Source organism: Trichosurus vulpecula, chromosome 8 (assembly GCF_011100635.1).
Source record: "Trichosurus vulpecula isolate mTriVul1 chromosome 8, mTriVul1.pri, whole genome shotgun sequence".
Taxonomy (NCBI): Eukaryota; Metazoa; Chordata; class Mammalia; order Diprotodontia; family Phalangeridae; genus Trichosurus; species Trichosurus vulpecula.
In genome coordinates, this window is record NC_050580.1 from 110,729,934 (window position 1) to 110,743,965 (window position 14,032).

At 40.8% G+C, this 14,032-nt stretch overlaps 1 protein-coding gene across 1 annotated transcript in view; it reads left to right on the forward strand.

The window, feature by feature from the left end:
• The window catches only part of SH3PXD2A (SH3 and PX domains 2A), a 338,878-nt gene that overhangs the window by 52,552 nt on the left and 272,294 nt on the right, over positions 1 to 14,032 (forward strand). Inside the window, exon 2 of the mRNA XM_036734422.1 lies at positions 10,370 to 10,450. Coding sequence (XP_036590317.1) covers positions 10,370 to 10,450 — 81 coding nt within the window. The remainder of the gene's footprint in view (positions 1 to 10,369; positions 10,451 to 14,032) is intronic.

Here is a 14,032-nt window from a genome sequence, read left to right on the forward strand (position 1 = left end):
TGTATGACCACCCCATGGATAATGGAGGTAGAATAGGGATGTACTAGACACCCAGAGGTCCATTAACCCAGAAGGGTAGGACTTGTGACTCTTTGTCATCTTAGTGGCAGCGTCCTTGCCTTCCTGGGTGACGGAGGCCTGAATAGTTTCTGTTTCCCAGTCCGTCAGCCAATCAGGCCCTATACTTCCACACCTTGTCTTCAGATGGAGCCAATGGGAAGGCAGATGGTAATGGGGGCCAGGAAGATCATGTGGCAAAGGAGGCCTTGAATTCCAGGCTTCTGACCCCTGACAGACCAATTCACTGTTCTATTGTCTACACCACAAAAACTTGTGGGAGCCCTGTGGAAAGGCCCCTCTTGGCCAGCTGGTTCTTGGTCAACAGATTTTAGAGGGAATGAGAAGGGATGTGGATGACTCTTCCCCTCTAAATAACCCCACTGCCTGTTGGGACCACTCATTAAACATCAAACCCCAGCAAAGACCAGTGATGAAGTTGGTCTGAAACCTGAAAAGGATTGTCACCTGGCAATTAACCCTATAGTATAAACAGAAGGCAGAGGTATCCTATTCTCTGAGTTGCATGTTTTTCAAGTAGCTGCCATTTCCCAAATTTACATCCCCCAGCAGGTAAGCTGGAATTTTAATAGGGTTGCACCCAGGGGGTGTCTTGGCTTTCCTGCTTTCTAAGCTGAGGCTCAAAATCATTAACCAAGAGGCTACAGACTATTAAACTTGATCTAACCAGTGGGTTTCACTGTTGGTGAAGACCCCTACATGGAGCCAGATGTTTTCTCCCCCTCAACTTTATGGATTCAAATGATGGGCATCCTTCTACACAGGACTGTGAAATGCTGAGAGGTCCTGCTAGTCTCTCCCATAAGTCACACCTGACGTGCACCATTTGATTTCTGTTCATTCATTCAGCCACTATTCTTTGAGCACCTCTGGCAGACCCAGTCTTATGCTTTGCTGTCCTGTAGGGGAGTCAGAGGAAAGGGAGAAAAGGTCCAAAGGAGTTTACCTTTTGGTTAGGGAGACAAGATTAAGAATCAGAGAATAAGATAGCCCGTGACAAATGCTAAATTGGAGCAAATGACTGGAGGATAAGAGATTGTGGACCAAGTTGTTAATTGTGTAGAACAGACAATACCTATAACAGGAACTGGAGAAATGAAGGATTAATGCTGGAATGCACAGAGGTCATAGAGTGGTGGTGGAGAATTCATTCATTCATTTATTGAACTTACTGTGTGCAACACCCTGAGTACCTACATTGGAATGACTTAGTCAAAGATTTTCTTCCTAGTGGATAGACTTGAATTCCATTAATCAGCTCAAAGACCTTAAAAGGGCAGTGGGGGCTTTTGCTTAGTGGCCCCTCTACTTGCTGAGGGTGAAGCTCTTTATTGGCTATATGACCTCTCTACCTAGTGGCCTTATAGATCTTGGGCATTAGTGGACAGGTTGTCCCAACCTAATGGTATTATGCCTCCCCTGGGACATTCTGGAACATCTCATTTCTCTAATTGGTTAGCCAAGGCATCACACTTCTTGTCAGTGGAGATTTTTATACCTAAAGTTAATTCTGACTTCCCATAGTTCTCACGCTGGGCATCTGCGATGATTGCCCCCACTGACCAGTGCAGACATTAGAAAGATATTAAGATGCTAAGAGCACTATGGTTCCCAATGACACATTGACCTTCAAGGCTGTCAGAGGCAGCTGCTGCTCAGCTAGGATAACAAGTTGAAGTTGTTGACTCAGTTGACCCAGATCCATTGGTGGTGGGTGCAGGCAAAGGAGATTTGTTACTGGGTTCCCCTCTGGCCTTAGGCCAGGGGGAGCTGGAGAGGGTCCAGCAAAAATAAAGCTGCCCACAGTAAAGGGCCATGGGTGCACACCACTGCTCCGAAGCCCGTAACTCCTCACCCTTAATTGCAGTTTTCAGCGGTAAAGAGAGCACCAGGACTTACTAATTAAATATGTTGCAGGTCTTGGTCCCTCCTGGATGCTTGAGCCATAAATTAACTGTAATTAGCCACAGCCTGGAATTCTGGGAGTGCCCTTGGTGTAATGGTGATAGGCTTGATTAGTGGAGCTCAGAAATTAAATTGAAACTGATTTGCATAGAGGGTAATTTCCTTACCTGAAAGTGTAGTATTAGGAGGCCTGGGAAACAGGGAAGTGACTACATGTTCCTCAGTACCTCCTTGACTTTTAGAGCCTATTTGCTTTTGTGCCAATTAGGATTTTGTCAACTGGCCCCGTTTTTACTAGGTTTTCCCTGCCTTCACGTCCCCTAATTTTTCTGGCTTCCCTAAATCCAACAATCTAATCCATCCAATCTAATAAGCATTTATTAAGTATCTATTATGTGTAAGACACTAGGTGCTGGAGATAGACAAAATGAGAACTAGTCTTTTACCTTGAGAAGCTTATGATATACTGAACAATAACTGACATTTGTCTTTGAGCCTGTGATTTTATGCAAGCAGGAAACTCCTAGTCTGGAGGCTCTATCTACCATTCCATATCTGCCCTTGAACTATAACTTCCAGTCTTAAAGTGTTACCTGGACTACTTGGGAGGTTAAGGGACTTACCACTGGTTGCACAGCCAGTATGTCAGTCAAGATTTGAAATCAGGTCTACTGACTTGGAGACCTTCTCTTCAGTATGTGTGCACACGACTTTTCAGTGTTCTGAGGAAACAATTCTTAAGCATTTTGGTCCCAAGACCCCTTTATAGTCTTAAAATCATTGAGATTGAGAACCCCACCCCAAAGGGCTTTTGTCTATGTCAGTTATATTTATTACTATTTTGTTGTTGAGTCATTTCAGTTGCATCTCCATTTTGGGGTTTTCTTGGCAAGGATACTGGAGTGGTTTGCCATTTCCTTTTCTAGCTCACTTTACATATAGATGAGGAAACTGAAGCAAACAGGGTTAAGTGACTTACCTAGGAGTAAGTGTCTGAGGCTGGATTTGAACTCAGGTGGATGAGTCTTCCTGATTCTAAGTCCTGATCCTGTGCCAACCATTGCACCACCTAGCTGCCCCTTCAATATTTACTGAATTTGAAGTTAAAATATCTTAGTATTGTAAAAATAATTTTAACCTCATGGACCCCCTGAAAAGGTCTTGGGAACTCACAAGGGGACCCCAGACCACACTTTGAGAACTGCTGCTCTAAGATGTCACTGTGAGGTAAGTATTATAATTTAAACTCATATATAATTTGAGGTACCATAGAAAGAATGGAGTTGACAGAATGAGGATAGACCTGGACCCTTGACAGTAGACACTAAAACTTGAATATAGAATTGGAAAGGACCTTAGAAATCATGTAGTGCAACCCCCTCATTTAAAAAATAAATATTGTTTAATATAAATGTTTTATTGATGTTCTTTAAAGAAAAACCAGTCACTTCCCAGTGATTTAGCTCTCCCATATAACACCAAAAATACTGTTAAACCAAACAAATCAAATATTGGCCATGTCTAACAACACAGGTCTCATTTTTTGACTTAGTCCTCTGCCCAAAGGGAAGAGGCATGCTTCACCATTAGTCAGTCCTCCAAAGTCAAGATATACACTACATTGATCAGCATTCTGATGTCTTTTGGGGTTGTTTTCTTTCACACACTGTGGTTATCATATAAATTGTTCTTCTGGTTCTGCCTACTTTGCTATTCATCAGTTCGTACAAATCTTCTAAAACATCTCTGAATTTTTCTTATTTGTTGCTTCTTATGGTACAATAATATTCTATTTTATTTATATGCCATAATTTATTCAACCATTCTCCTAGTTGTTGGACATCCATTTTGCTTTTCAAATAATGTTGTTAATAATTACATATATATGTATGTATATGTGTATATATACATACATACATACATACATACATATACATATACATATACACACACACATATGTGTGTGTGTGTGTGTGTATATATATATATATATATATATATATATATATATATATATATATATATATATATATATATATATATATATATATACACATCTGAGACCTTTCCCTCTGCCTCTGACCTCCTCAGAGGTATTTACCAGTAGTAATATCCCTTGGTCAGAGGGTATGTTCACTTTAGTAACTTTTCTAATATAATCCCAAGTTGCTTTCTAGTATTGTTAGATCAATTCAGCTCCACCAAAAGTATATTATTCTGTCTCTCTTTCAACAGTCCCTCCCGCGTTGGCCATTTTTGGTCATTCTGATGGATCTGGGGTAAAACACCAGCTTGTTCTAATTTGCATTTCTCTTTTCTACCTTCTTATCTTACAGAGCATGGAGCCAAGGCTTAAAGGGTAGACTAAATCAAGATGGGAGGCGGTATCAGGAGCCCTAGAAAAAGACCTGGGTTCTAATGCCAGCTGTGCCAGCTTTGAAGCAAGTTATTTACCCTCTTAGTTTCTGGTTCTTCATCTATAAAATGAAGAAGCTGGATTAGATGATGTTTAAGGTGTCTTCTGGGTCTAAAGTTATATGACTTGTCCAGGGTCACCTAATAGCAGAGCAAGGACTAGAATCCAGGTCCTGACTCTCATCTGACACAAGACTCTTTCCACTGCCTGATTCTAAAGAGGTGGCCAGATGTAAGGAGATCAGGTCAACACATATGAAAAATTCAGAGGCAGACAATGATGCAGTGGCTAGAATGATTGCTTGGCCTGGTATCAGGCAGACCTGAGTTCAAAGCTGGCCTCAGATACTTGCTGACTGTATGAACTTGGGTGAATCATTTAGTTTCTGGTCGCCTCAATTTCTTGAATTATTAAAAGGGAATGATAATAGCACCTTACAAGGCGTGGTGAGAATTAAATGAGATAATATTTATAAAAAGTTCTGGTGTATGGTAGGTACTATATAAATTCTCATTCCCTTCTTTTCTCTCTCAGGGACTAGTGAGAATGCATTATTGAACTGATGAGGCTCCCTGCCTTTGAGATAGGAGTGTCCAAGTGTCCCTGCTGTTGGCAGAGGTATGGACCTCCCTTTTTAGAGATAGAAGATAAAAGGGGCACTTCTTCAGTTAGTGTTCTCAGCTCCCTCAGATAAGATGTGGGGTCTCCCTGAAGGAAAGCTCCCAACATTTTCTCTGTTGGAGAAAAGTGTCAAGAGAAAGGGGAAAAAAGTCTTCTAAAAAATCTGCAGAACCCTAAAGGTGGAGATCTTCCTCTAGAAACATATCACCCAAAGAGCTCTCTTTGGAGGCAGAATGTTGCATTGCAAAGCCTCCATCAGACACCAGCTGTTCTGTACCACTATTTCTGGGCTTGGCTCCTGTTGCAGAAGGATTTATGGGCCTCGAAGGAGCTGATGGTAAACAGAGCTGGCTTTTCTTATATGACCTCTGCCCTGTCCCCTCTTCCCTTCACCTGCCCCATCTCTGTGGTTTATCTCCGAAAAGCCTCTGGAGCCAGCAGGGCCAAGCCCACGAGTTCAGAGAAGCTATGTGTGTGTGTGTGTGTGTGTGTGTGTGTGTGTGTGTGTGTGTGGTGGGGGGACGACTTTGTATATCTATTCCTCATCTGGGAAGATAACCCTGGATTTCTGGTGTCTAGAAGTAAAGGAAGCAAAGAAAAGTCTCTTCTGCTCAGCAGTTGAGTGGGAGAGGCCTGCTATCTACCCTTCTCTTATCTCTGGGCTTATTTCCAGAAAAGGTTTGGAAAAAAGAAACAGAAAACCCAGAGTTTTCTTAAAGCTCCTTATGAAAGAGAACATGTGGATGTGAAATAGTGTCCTGGGTGGTCAGTCAAGTTTTTCCTAGTATCCAGGCTACATCAGGGAACTTAAATTAAATAATTTAATATATTCAAAGCCCTTTGCAAACTCTAAAGAGCTATAAAAATGTCAGTTTTTACTAGGTAATTAAGGTTGCTATTTTCCCAGAATACCCCTTGTTACCATCAGCTTGAGCTAAGTCCTGGGCCCTAGGAGTAAAAAGAGACATATCTGCTATACCAGAAGCCCCTGCAGAGTGGTAGGGAAAGGGAGTCTTCCAAACATTTTTTGGGGGGTGGGGAGGCATGAAATTTAAACATATGTCCTTGGATGATGATAGCCAGAAAGTTTCAGCTTCTAGCAAGCTGTTGATTTTGACTTCTGGGTATATGTGATCTTCCTGGTACTGAGGCTACCATGCCTCCCTGCCTCCTGAGTCCTGATAACTGGTTCCTATAGTTATAAGCAATAGAACTTTCATTGCTCGAGACAATTAGGGTTGCTAGATCTGTTTTCTATCTATAAAATGAAACATTTATACTAGGAGTTTCTTAATCTGAGTCCATGAATTCATTTTTTTAAATGTTGATAACCATATTTCAGTATAATTGGTTTCCTTTGTAATTCTGTGTATTTTATATGTTTAAAAAAAACATTCTGAGAAGCGGTTTATATGCTTTGCCAAACAGGTCCATCACACAAAAAATGTTAAGAACCATCTGGATGTTTTCTAAGGTTCCCTTTAGCTCTAACAGTAAATGATTTCAGGATTAATTTAAAAGGCTTCCCTTTTCCCTTTCCCCTTTTCTTATCAGCTGAGGGAATAGAAGATGCTAAGGTTAATCCCTCAATTTGGGATCTGGTTGATTAGCTTGGAAGAATATTCAGTCATTTTCAGTCATTTGGGGATTTTCTTAGCAATGATATGGAGTGGTTTGCTGTTTTCTTCTCCAGTTCATTTTACAGTTGCGGAAACTGAGGTCAACAGGGTTAAGTGACTTGCCCAGTCACTAGTAAGTATCTCAGGACAGATTTGAATTCAGGAAGGTGACTCTTTCAGATTCCAGGTCTGGTGCTCCTATCTACTGTGCCACCTAACTGCCCCTTCAAAGGATGACTTTTGCTTACTTGACCCTGGTGAGGTGACAGGATACACTCTGGGAGGGGAAGTCCACTTTTGCTTCCTTGCAATGGAAGCTACCCAGAGCAGGGGTCAGGAGGCAGACATTAGCACTGTGGAGAGAGTGAAGACAGGGGAGAGGAAGCAAAGAGATGGGGGAGGAGAGGGGAAGGGAGGGAGGATGCTTCACTATCTGGTCTTGGTATTGAGAGTGGAAGTGAAAGCCCATAGAGGGTACACCAAAACACCCCTGGCTACCACCTTTGGGATTATCTTCCTTGCCTCCAGCCATGGGTTTACGGAGTTCTATCTTGGAGCTACTGGTGTGGTATCATCCCCTCCCCTTCTGTCTTTCATTCTCCTGAATTCTTTCTGGTAGGGCCTCATACTGGGAGCCCAGATTCTTGGGTGCAGTCACTGCTTCTACCCTCCAGATAATGGAGATAGGAATGATCTATGTGGAAGCAAGATAAACATAATTGGTTGTGTCTGAGGATTTTTGTCGTCTTTGTCTGACTTGCGAGTAGCTCCCAATGAACTCTTCCCTTCCATTTAGTTACCTCAGTCCAGGTCCCCAAGTCTAACCTGTTCTTAGTCTAAGATCCCCCTTTCCTGGCTCCCTAAAAAGCCAGATGCTTCTTGATTCTCTAGTCTCAGATAAGGTTAGTCCCTAGGCTAGGGGCTTCTGAATATTAAGAATTGTGGAACTTCCATATTAAAAATATATGCAAGACACATTTTTGCATTTAATCTACATCATTAACATTTTATCCATCACTTTTGGAAGTCTAGATAATCAACAAAACAGTAAGTCAAGCCCTGATTTATAATATTTGCTGACTTCTAAGGTGTAAATGCTCACACTTAAAACTGAACAATTGGCTCTAGCCAGTCTTGACCTAATTCTAGCACACCTCTGGCTCCTACCTACCTTTCCAGCCAACATTACTCCATACATGCTAAGCCAACCAAACTGGCCTTCTGATGCGTTCCTCACGTATCATATTCCTTCTCCAGTCTCTGTGTCTTCATTCAACTTGCCCTCCATACCTGGAACGCACTCCCTCATCATCTCTGCCTCTTCAAATTCCTCACCTCCTTCTGCATGAAGCCTTTCTTGATCCCCTTCAAAAACCAGTATTTTTCCCTGCCAAATTATCTTGTAGGTATTTTGTGTGTGTATATAAACGTATTGATATAACATATAATATGTATGTATATAAATGTATACATATGTTATTATATATATAACATAATAATATATATATGTACATACATATATAATATACTTATATGTAGATATTGTTTCTCTAAATACAAGTAAGCTTTTTTTTTAGAGGGGGGAAGACAAGGCAATTGGGGTTAAGTGACTTGCCCAAGGTCACACAGCTAGTAAGTGTGTCAAGTGTCTGAGTTCAGATTTGAACTCATGTCCTCCTGACTCCAGGGCTGGTGCTCTACTCACTGCGCCACCTAGCTGCCCCAATACAAGTAAGCTTTTTGAGGGCAGGGACTTTTGTTCTTTGTACTTGTTTCTCCCACATTAGCACGGTGCCTGGTACCTAATAGATATTTAATAAATGCTTATTGATTAATTGATTACCATGCTGCATATTATTCTGTGAGCCAAATAGTATAAAACAGAATTTTTACTGATTTTTCATAGGAACCATAAAATGTCAGAGTTGGAAGGTCTTCACAGGATACCTCAGAGAACCTTAGAAGATTAGCATTAGAGGGATCCTAGAGGTCATCTACTTTAATCCCCTCATTTTATAGATGAGGACACTGTTGTTTCTACATGTTCACTGATTAGCTCAGTTTTACACAGCCTGAACCAGAACCCAGGTCTCTAGACTTGCAATCCAGGGCTCTTCCCATTCCATTATTATTTCCAACCTCCTCAGTTTACAGATTTGGAAAACTGAGACCTAGATAGGGAGAGTGACTTGCCTAAGGTAAGGTCATCTGGCTAATTAATTAGTGGCAAAGCCAAAACAGGAAGCTAAGTTTCCTCAATACTGGTTTAACCTTCTTTCTACGCCACATTGAAATATAGCCAACAACCCATGGTGGCAGCAAAATCAGAAATGTAATAATAAATAATAATAATGATAAAACAGTAATAAAATGACATGCTGTTCATAAAGTTACTCTTTAATATAAATTTACTTGGACATAGCTTTGTTAATAATTCATAATCAATCCCCACTCTAAATGGCCGTGCCCTATGATGATATCATCTGGCTGATTGCCCATTTGTATAATGGTTTCTGTGGAATTAATTGCCTCTGCAATGTTATGATATCCATGAATGACATTGGGTGGGGCATGCCACCTAATAAAGATTAGGGAAGTAAGATTGAGAGTGGAGGTTATGAGGACTGTAATTAAGTATTTCTCTCCCATTTACTTTTCTTCATTATTCATTTTTCTGCCCACACATGGCAGCCCTCACTGGGGCCACTTTCTGGCCCTTTGATCCTGCTTGGTAACATATGTGCTTCTGCAGGGTAACATTAAAAGTTTAATTTGGAGACAGAATGAGAAAAAGTAACAAGATTCCAAAATAACATCTTCATTTACTTGTGAAACTTCCCTGGAACCCTAGCCAGCTTCTTGGACCCCAGTTTACCACACAGTTTGAAAATCCTTTCCTGGGGCTGCTGGAAAAGTCAGTGCTACTTCATATCTTCTTTCAAACTGTCCTCATTCGTCTTTCAGCCAGGACACTTGCCTTCTCTTTCTTCTTCATGTTTTCTGGCTCTAGCACCATCTCCATTCCTTGGGGGGGTGGGTATGTGTGTGAGAGAGAGTAGTTCCCTTTCTTTCTTTTCTTGTCCCATCTGTTATTTCTCCTAACCTGCGTGCCAGAATTCATCAACTAGCAGTCATTATTAAGAAATCATTATATGAATCCATCCCTTATTTAAGGAAATACAATAGGGAACAGTTTGCCAGGACAGTCTAGTTTTCTGTGATTCTTGGCCATATCTTGGAGCATTTCATGTGATTGTAATATGGGAATCTTCCACCTCCAACATAGGGTTTTCCCAAAGCAGACAGGTTTAGTAGGAGGGTGGGAAAGAAATGGCTAGATATGGGAGAGGATATGTGGCTAGAGCATTTTTCTCTACCCTGCCACACTTTGTGGCAGCCTATATCTAATATGCTAACTCCAGCCAATTCGGAAAATCGCAAATTTGCATATTGATTGTATGTTCACTGAATGCTTTGGTCTTAGAATCAGAAAATCTGGATTTGAATTCCAACTCTTCCAAATTCTAGCAATGTGACCACAGGCGAGTCACTGAACCTCAGTGAGACTCGATTTTCTGATACAGATAATAACACATTCCCAGACTACTGGGCTACTGTGAAGAAAACACTTTGTTGAGCTTCAAATGCTGAAAGAATGTGAGTTATTGTATTCTGAAGTAGTTCTTTACTTTTGTTCCAATTTACTCCAATTTTCTTTTTTCTCTTATAGGTCTACATTATCAATGTAACTTGGTCTGATTCTACCTCCCAGACTATCTACCGGCGATATAGCAAGTTCTTTGACCTACAGGTAGGTTTTTTCCTTTGTGAAGATGCTGTTTTGTTTCACTTGGAAGGATCTGGATTTCTCAATGGCTCAGCTTCTCACCTCTCCTTCCTTCCCTCTCTTCTTCCCTCCCTCCCTTCACTTGACACGGACAGTACTTTCGGCCAAAGGTCAGAGTATAGCAATAACAGATGATGCACACCTCTTGGAGCGAGCTGTATTTGTGAGAGCAGTGTTTCCTGGACAATGTAGGTTTCTCCACCAAGGAACAGGAATGCTTTGGGGTATTTTCCACAGCTTTAATACATTGCATAGAACCTCAGAACTCTCCTTGAGGGGGAAGAGACTGTGATGGTCACCTAATCTTGCCATCTTGGGTTTCCTATAGAATCTCAGAGTTGAAAGGGGCCTCAAAGGTTCTCTAGTCCAGACACCCATCAAATGCAGTAATCCTCACTATATCATTCCTGATATTTAGATTGGTCATCTAACCTTGGCTTGGAAACTTGCAATGATGCATATGGAAGTTCCCATCTATCCAGGCAGCCTATTCCATTGTTGAATAACTCTCATTGTTAGAAATATCTTCCTTATATTGAGCCTCCTTGTAACTTCCTGACATTGGTTCTAGTTTCCTTACCCTTCTTGCCTATTGTTTTTTCAAGGTGGGGCGAAGGTGGCAGCTGTAATGGGTATTGGTGGGTGTGTATATGTGTGTATGTATACAAATATGTGCAAGTGGGGTGAGGCAAAAGTCACTGTACAGTGAATCAATGAAAAAAGACTTTTATTGAGCACTGTGTGCCAAGCATTGAGTGTACAGATAGAAAGGCAAAGCAAGTCCTTTCTCCTAGAGAACTCACATTCCAATTGGATGAGACAACACAAAAAGGAGGGTTGAGCTCAGGCGAGATGGAAAGACTTTGTGGTGCTTGGCGTGCAGTGGCAAGATAGTGCTTAGGTCACTGGATTGTAGTTGGTGCCTTTCCGCTCATCTAGTTTGACGTGAAGGCATGTCTGATGGAGTGGGATAGGGAAGTTGGAGGGGCTGGCCCACTATCATTAGGAAGAGAGAAGTCAAGTCAACAAGTATTGATTAAATGTTTCCTGTGTGCTAGGCCTGAGAATCAGAGTATATTGGGGGCTCTGAGTTCTCTAAGAGGGATTGAGGATGGGGGAGTCAGCATTTAGTTAGGTGGGGGTAGGAGGAGACCTTGGCAGAAAGGAAGATTAAGGGTAAGGATTCCCAGGAGCATCTGCTGTGCTAGGCCCTCCAGTACCCAAAGAGGTCTGGGCAACACACTTTTACTTTGGTGCTTTAAAATATTTGGTAAATTACTGAGTTATACAGATGGCAATCTGTCCATGAATTGCTGGTGCCATAGCAAATTAATCATCTGGTGGCTGATTTTTTGGTGATGACTTTCTCCAGACTGAACTAGGCAGGTCCTTAGAGAAGAGATATGGATAGGATCATGGAACCAGAACTGGAAGGGCCCTCCTAAGCCACTTAGTCCACATACTCTATGAATCTGCATATCTATATTTTGTATTGCTTGCTTAAAAAAAAGCATATACTAAATCTTACTGTTATTTTCAAAACTGTCCTGTTTGTCTGTAGTTGTTTCTATTCTCTTCGGTATATTAAAAATGCATATATCTCAATGACCCTCTTTTTCTTTGGCATCGATATTGCTAACCCTCTCTTACCAGGGGCCACATGTGGCCCTCAAGATCCTCAGGGCTGCGGGTTCTCCACTCCTGTATTTCACCTGTCCATAAAAACTGAGAAAAGAAAGAAAAATATTTGTAACATAAATAGAGACAAGCAAAATGAATCCACGCAGTGGCCAGATCCAAAAATGAGTGTCTCTTTGTACACCTTGTATCTATCACCTCTTTGTCTGGGGGTGGGTCACATGCTTTGATATAGGTATTCGGATCATTGCATCGATCTGAGATTTGAAGTCTTTCAAACTTGTTTTTCTTTACAATGCTGCTGTTCTTGTATAACTTGTTCTCCTGGTTCCTCTCACTGTATTCTGTGTCAGTTTAGACATTCTCCTAAAGAATTTATTTTGCAATTTCTTTTAGTTCAAGAATATTTCATTACATTGATATACCCCAATTTGTTCACCCATTCCCCGAGATGCAATTTAAGGCATTCCCTTTAGATCCTAGCTCTTTTTTTTCCTTCTTTTCCCCCCTTCAAGATCAGAAAGTTATTTTTTGCTCATCCTTTCTCTTAATTTCACTCTCCACTCCCTTACCCTCTTCCCATTTGTTTCCCTATTGAACTTATGTATTTCTATATCAAACTCTGTGTGTGTGTGTGTGTGTGTGTGTGTGTTTTCTGCCCTCCTTGGTCCATTTCACATAAGAGTGAGGTTCATTGGATGCCCACTCCCCCCATCTCCATGTTTGTATACTCTTCTCATCCACTATCCTTATGAGAAACAGCAAATTACTTCCCCTTCTTCTTCCTTTGTACCCTCCTGGATTCCTCCCTTTACCCTTCCTTCCCTCACCTCCATTCAAACCCTCAGAATAGAACCGATGCATACCAGCTCCTCTGTTTTTCTCATTTAACTCCCTCAATAACTTTTGAAGACATTAAGATTCTGAAGGGACACTTGTTTCTCCTCCCTCATTTAGAATGTTAGCATTACCTTATTGTACAATTCAGTCCAGTTGCTCAAATACATTTATCTCCCCAGGTTTTTCTGAACTCTAGCATATGTATTTCTAAGTTCCTGCTCAGCTCTGGTCTTTTCATCAGAAATGCTTGAAAGCCTCTATTCCATTATATATCCATTTTTTTTCCCTCTCTCTCAGATTATTCTCAGCTTTGCAGCATAAGTTAGTCTTGGTTGTAAGTCTATATCCTTTGTCTTTTAGAATATTGCATTCCCAGAGCTGCCAGGTCTTGTGTGATCCTGACTGTGGTTCCTGGGTACTTGAACTGCTTATTTCTGGAGGCTTGCCATAATTTTTTCTTTGATGTGGGAGTTCTGTGACATTCCTAAGACTTTTCTTTTGGGGTTTCTTTCATGAGGTGATTAGTGGATTTTTTCTGTCTATACTTTGTCTTTTGGTTCTAATAGATTAGTTTCCTTTTATGATTTCTTAGAATGTCCAGCTTTTTTTTTTCAATTAGAGTTTTCAGGAAGTCTAGTGATTCTTATTTTCCCTTGAGTTGTTTTCCAGATCATTCAACAGGCATTTAAAATGTACTATGCCTACTATGTGCCAGGCATTGTGCCAAGAACTTTCATTTTTAGTATCATATATGCTACCTTTTCTTCTATGTTTTCAATATTTTAGTTTTGTTCCAATATTTCTTGCTGTCTTATGGAGTCATCAATTTCTATTTGGTCAGTTCTAGTTTTTAGGGAATTTGTTGATTAAGATTTACTACTGTTGCTTCTAAATTATTTCTTCTTGTAGTTCTTTCCTCCAGAGGTTTTATTTAATTTAAAAATCTTTTTTTAACTTTTTTTTGTAGATGTAGTCCTGGTGGAAAAATCCATATTTTCCTTTGAATCATTCCTTACCGAGTGACCCCAGAATCATTCTCTCCTTTCTGGGGATCTGTAGGTTTGCAAT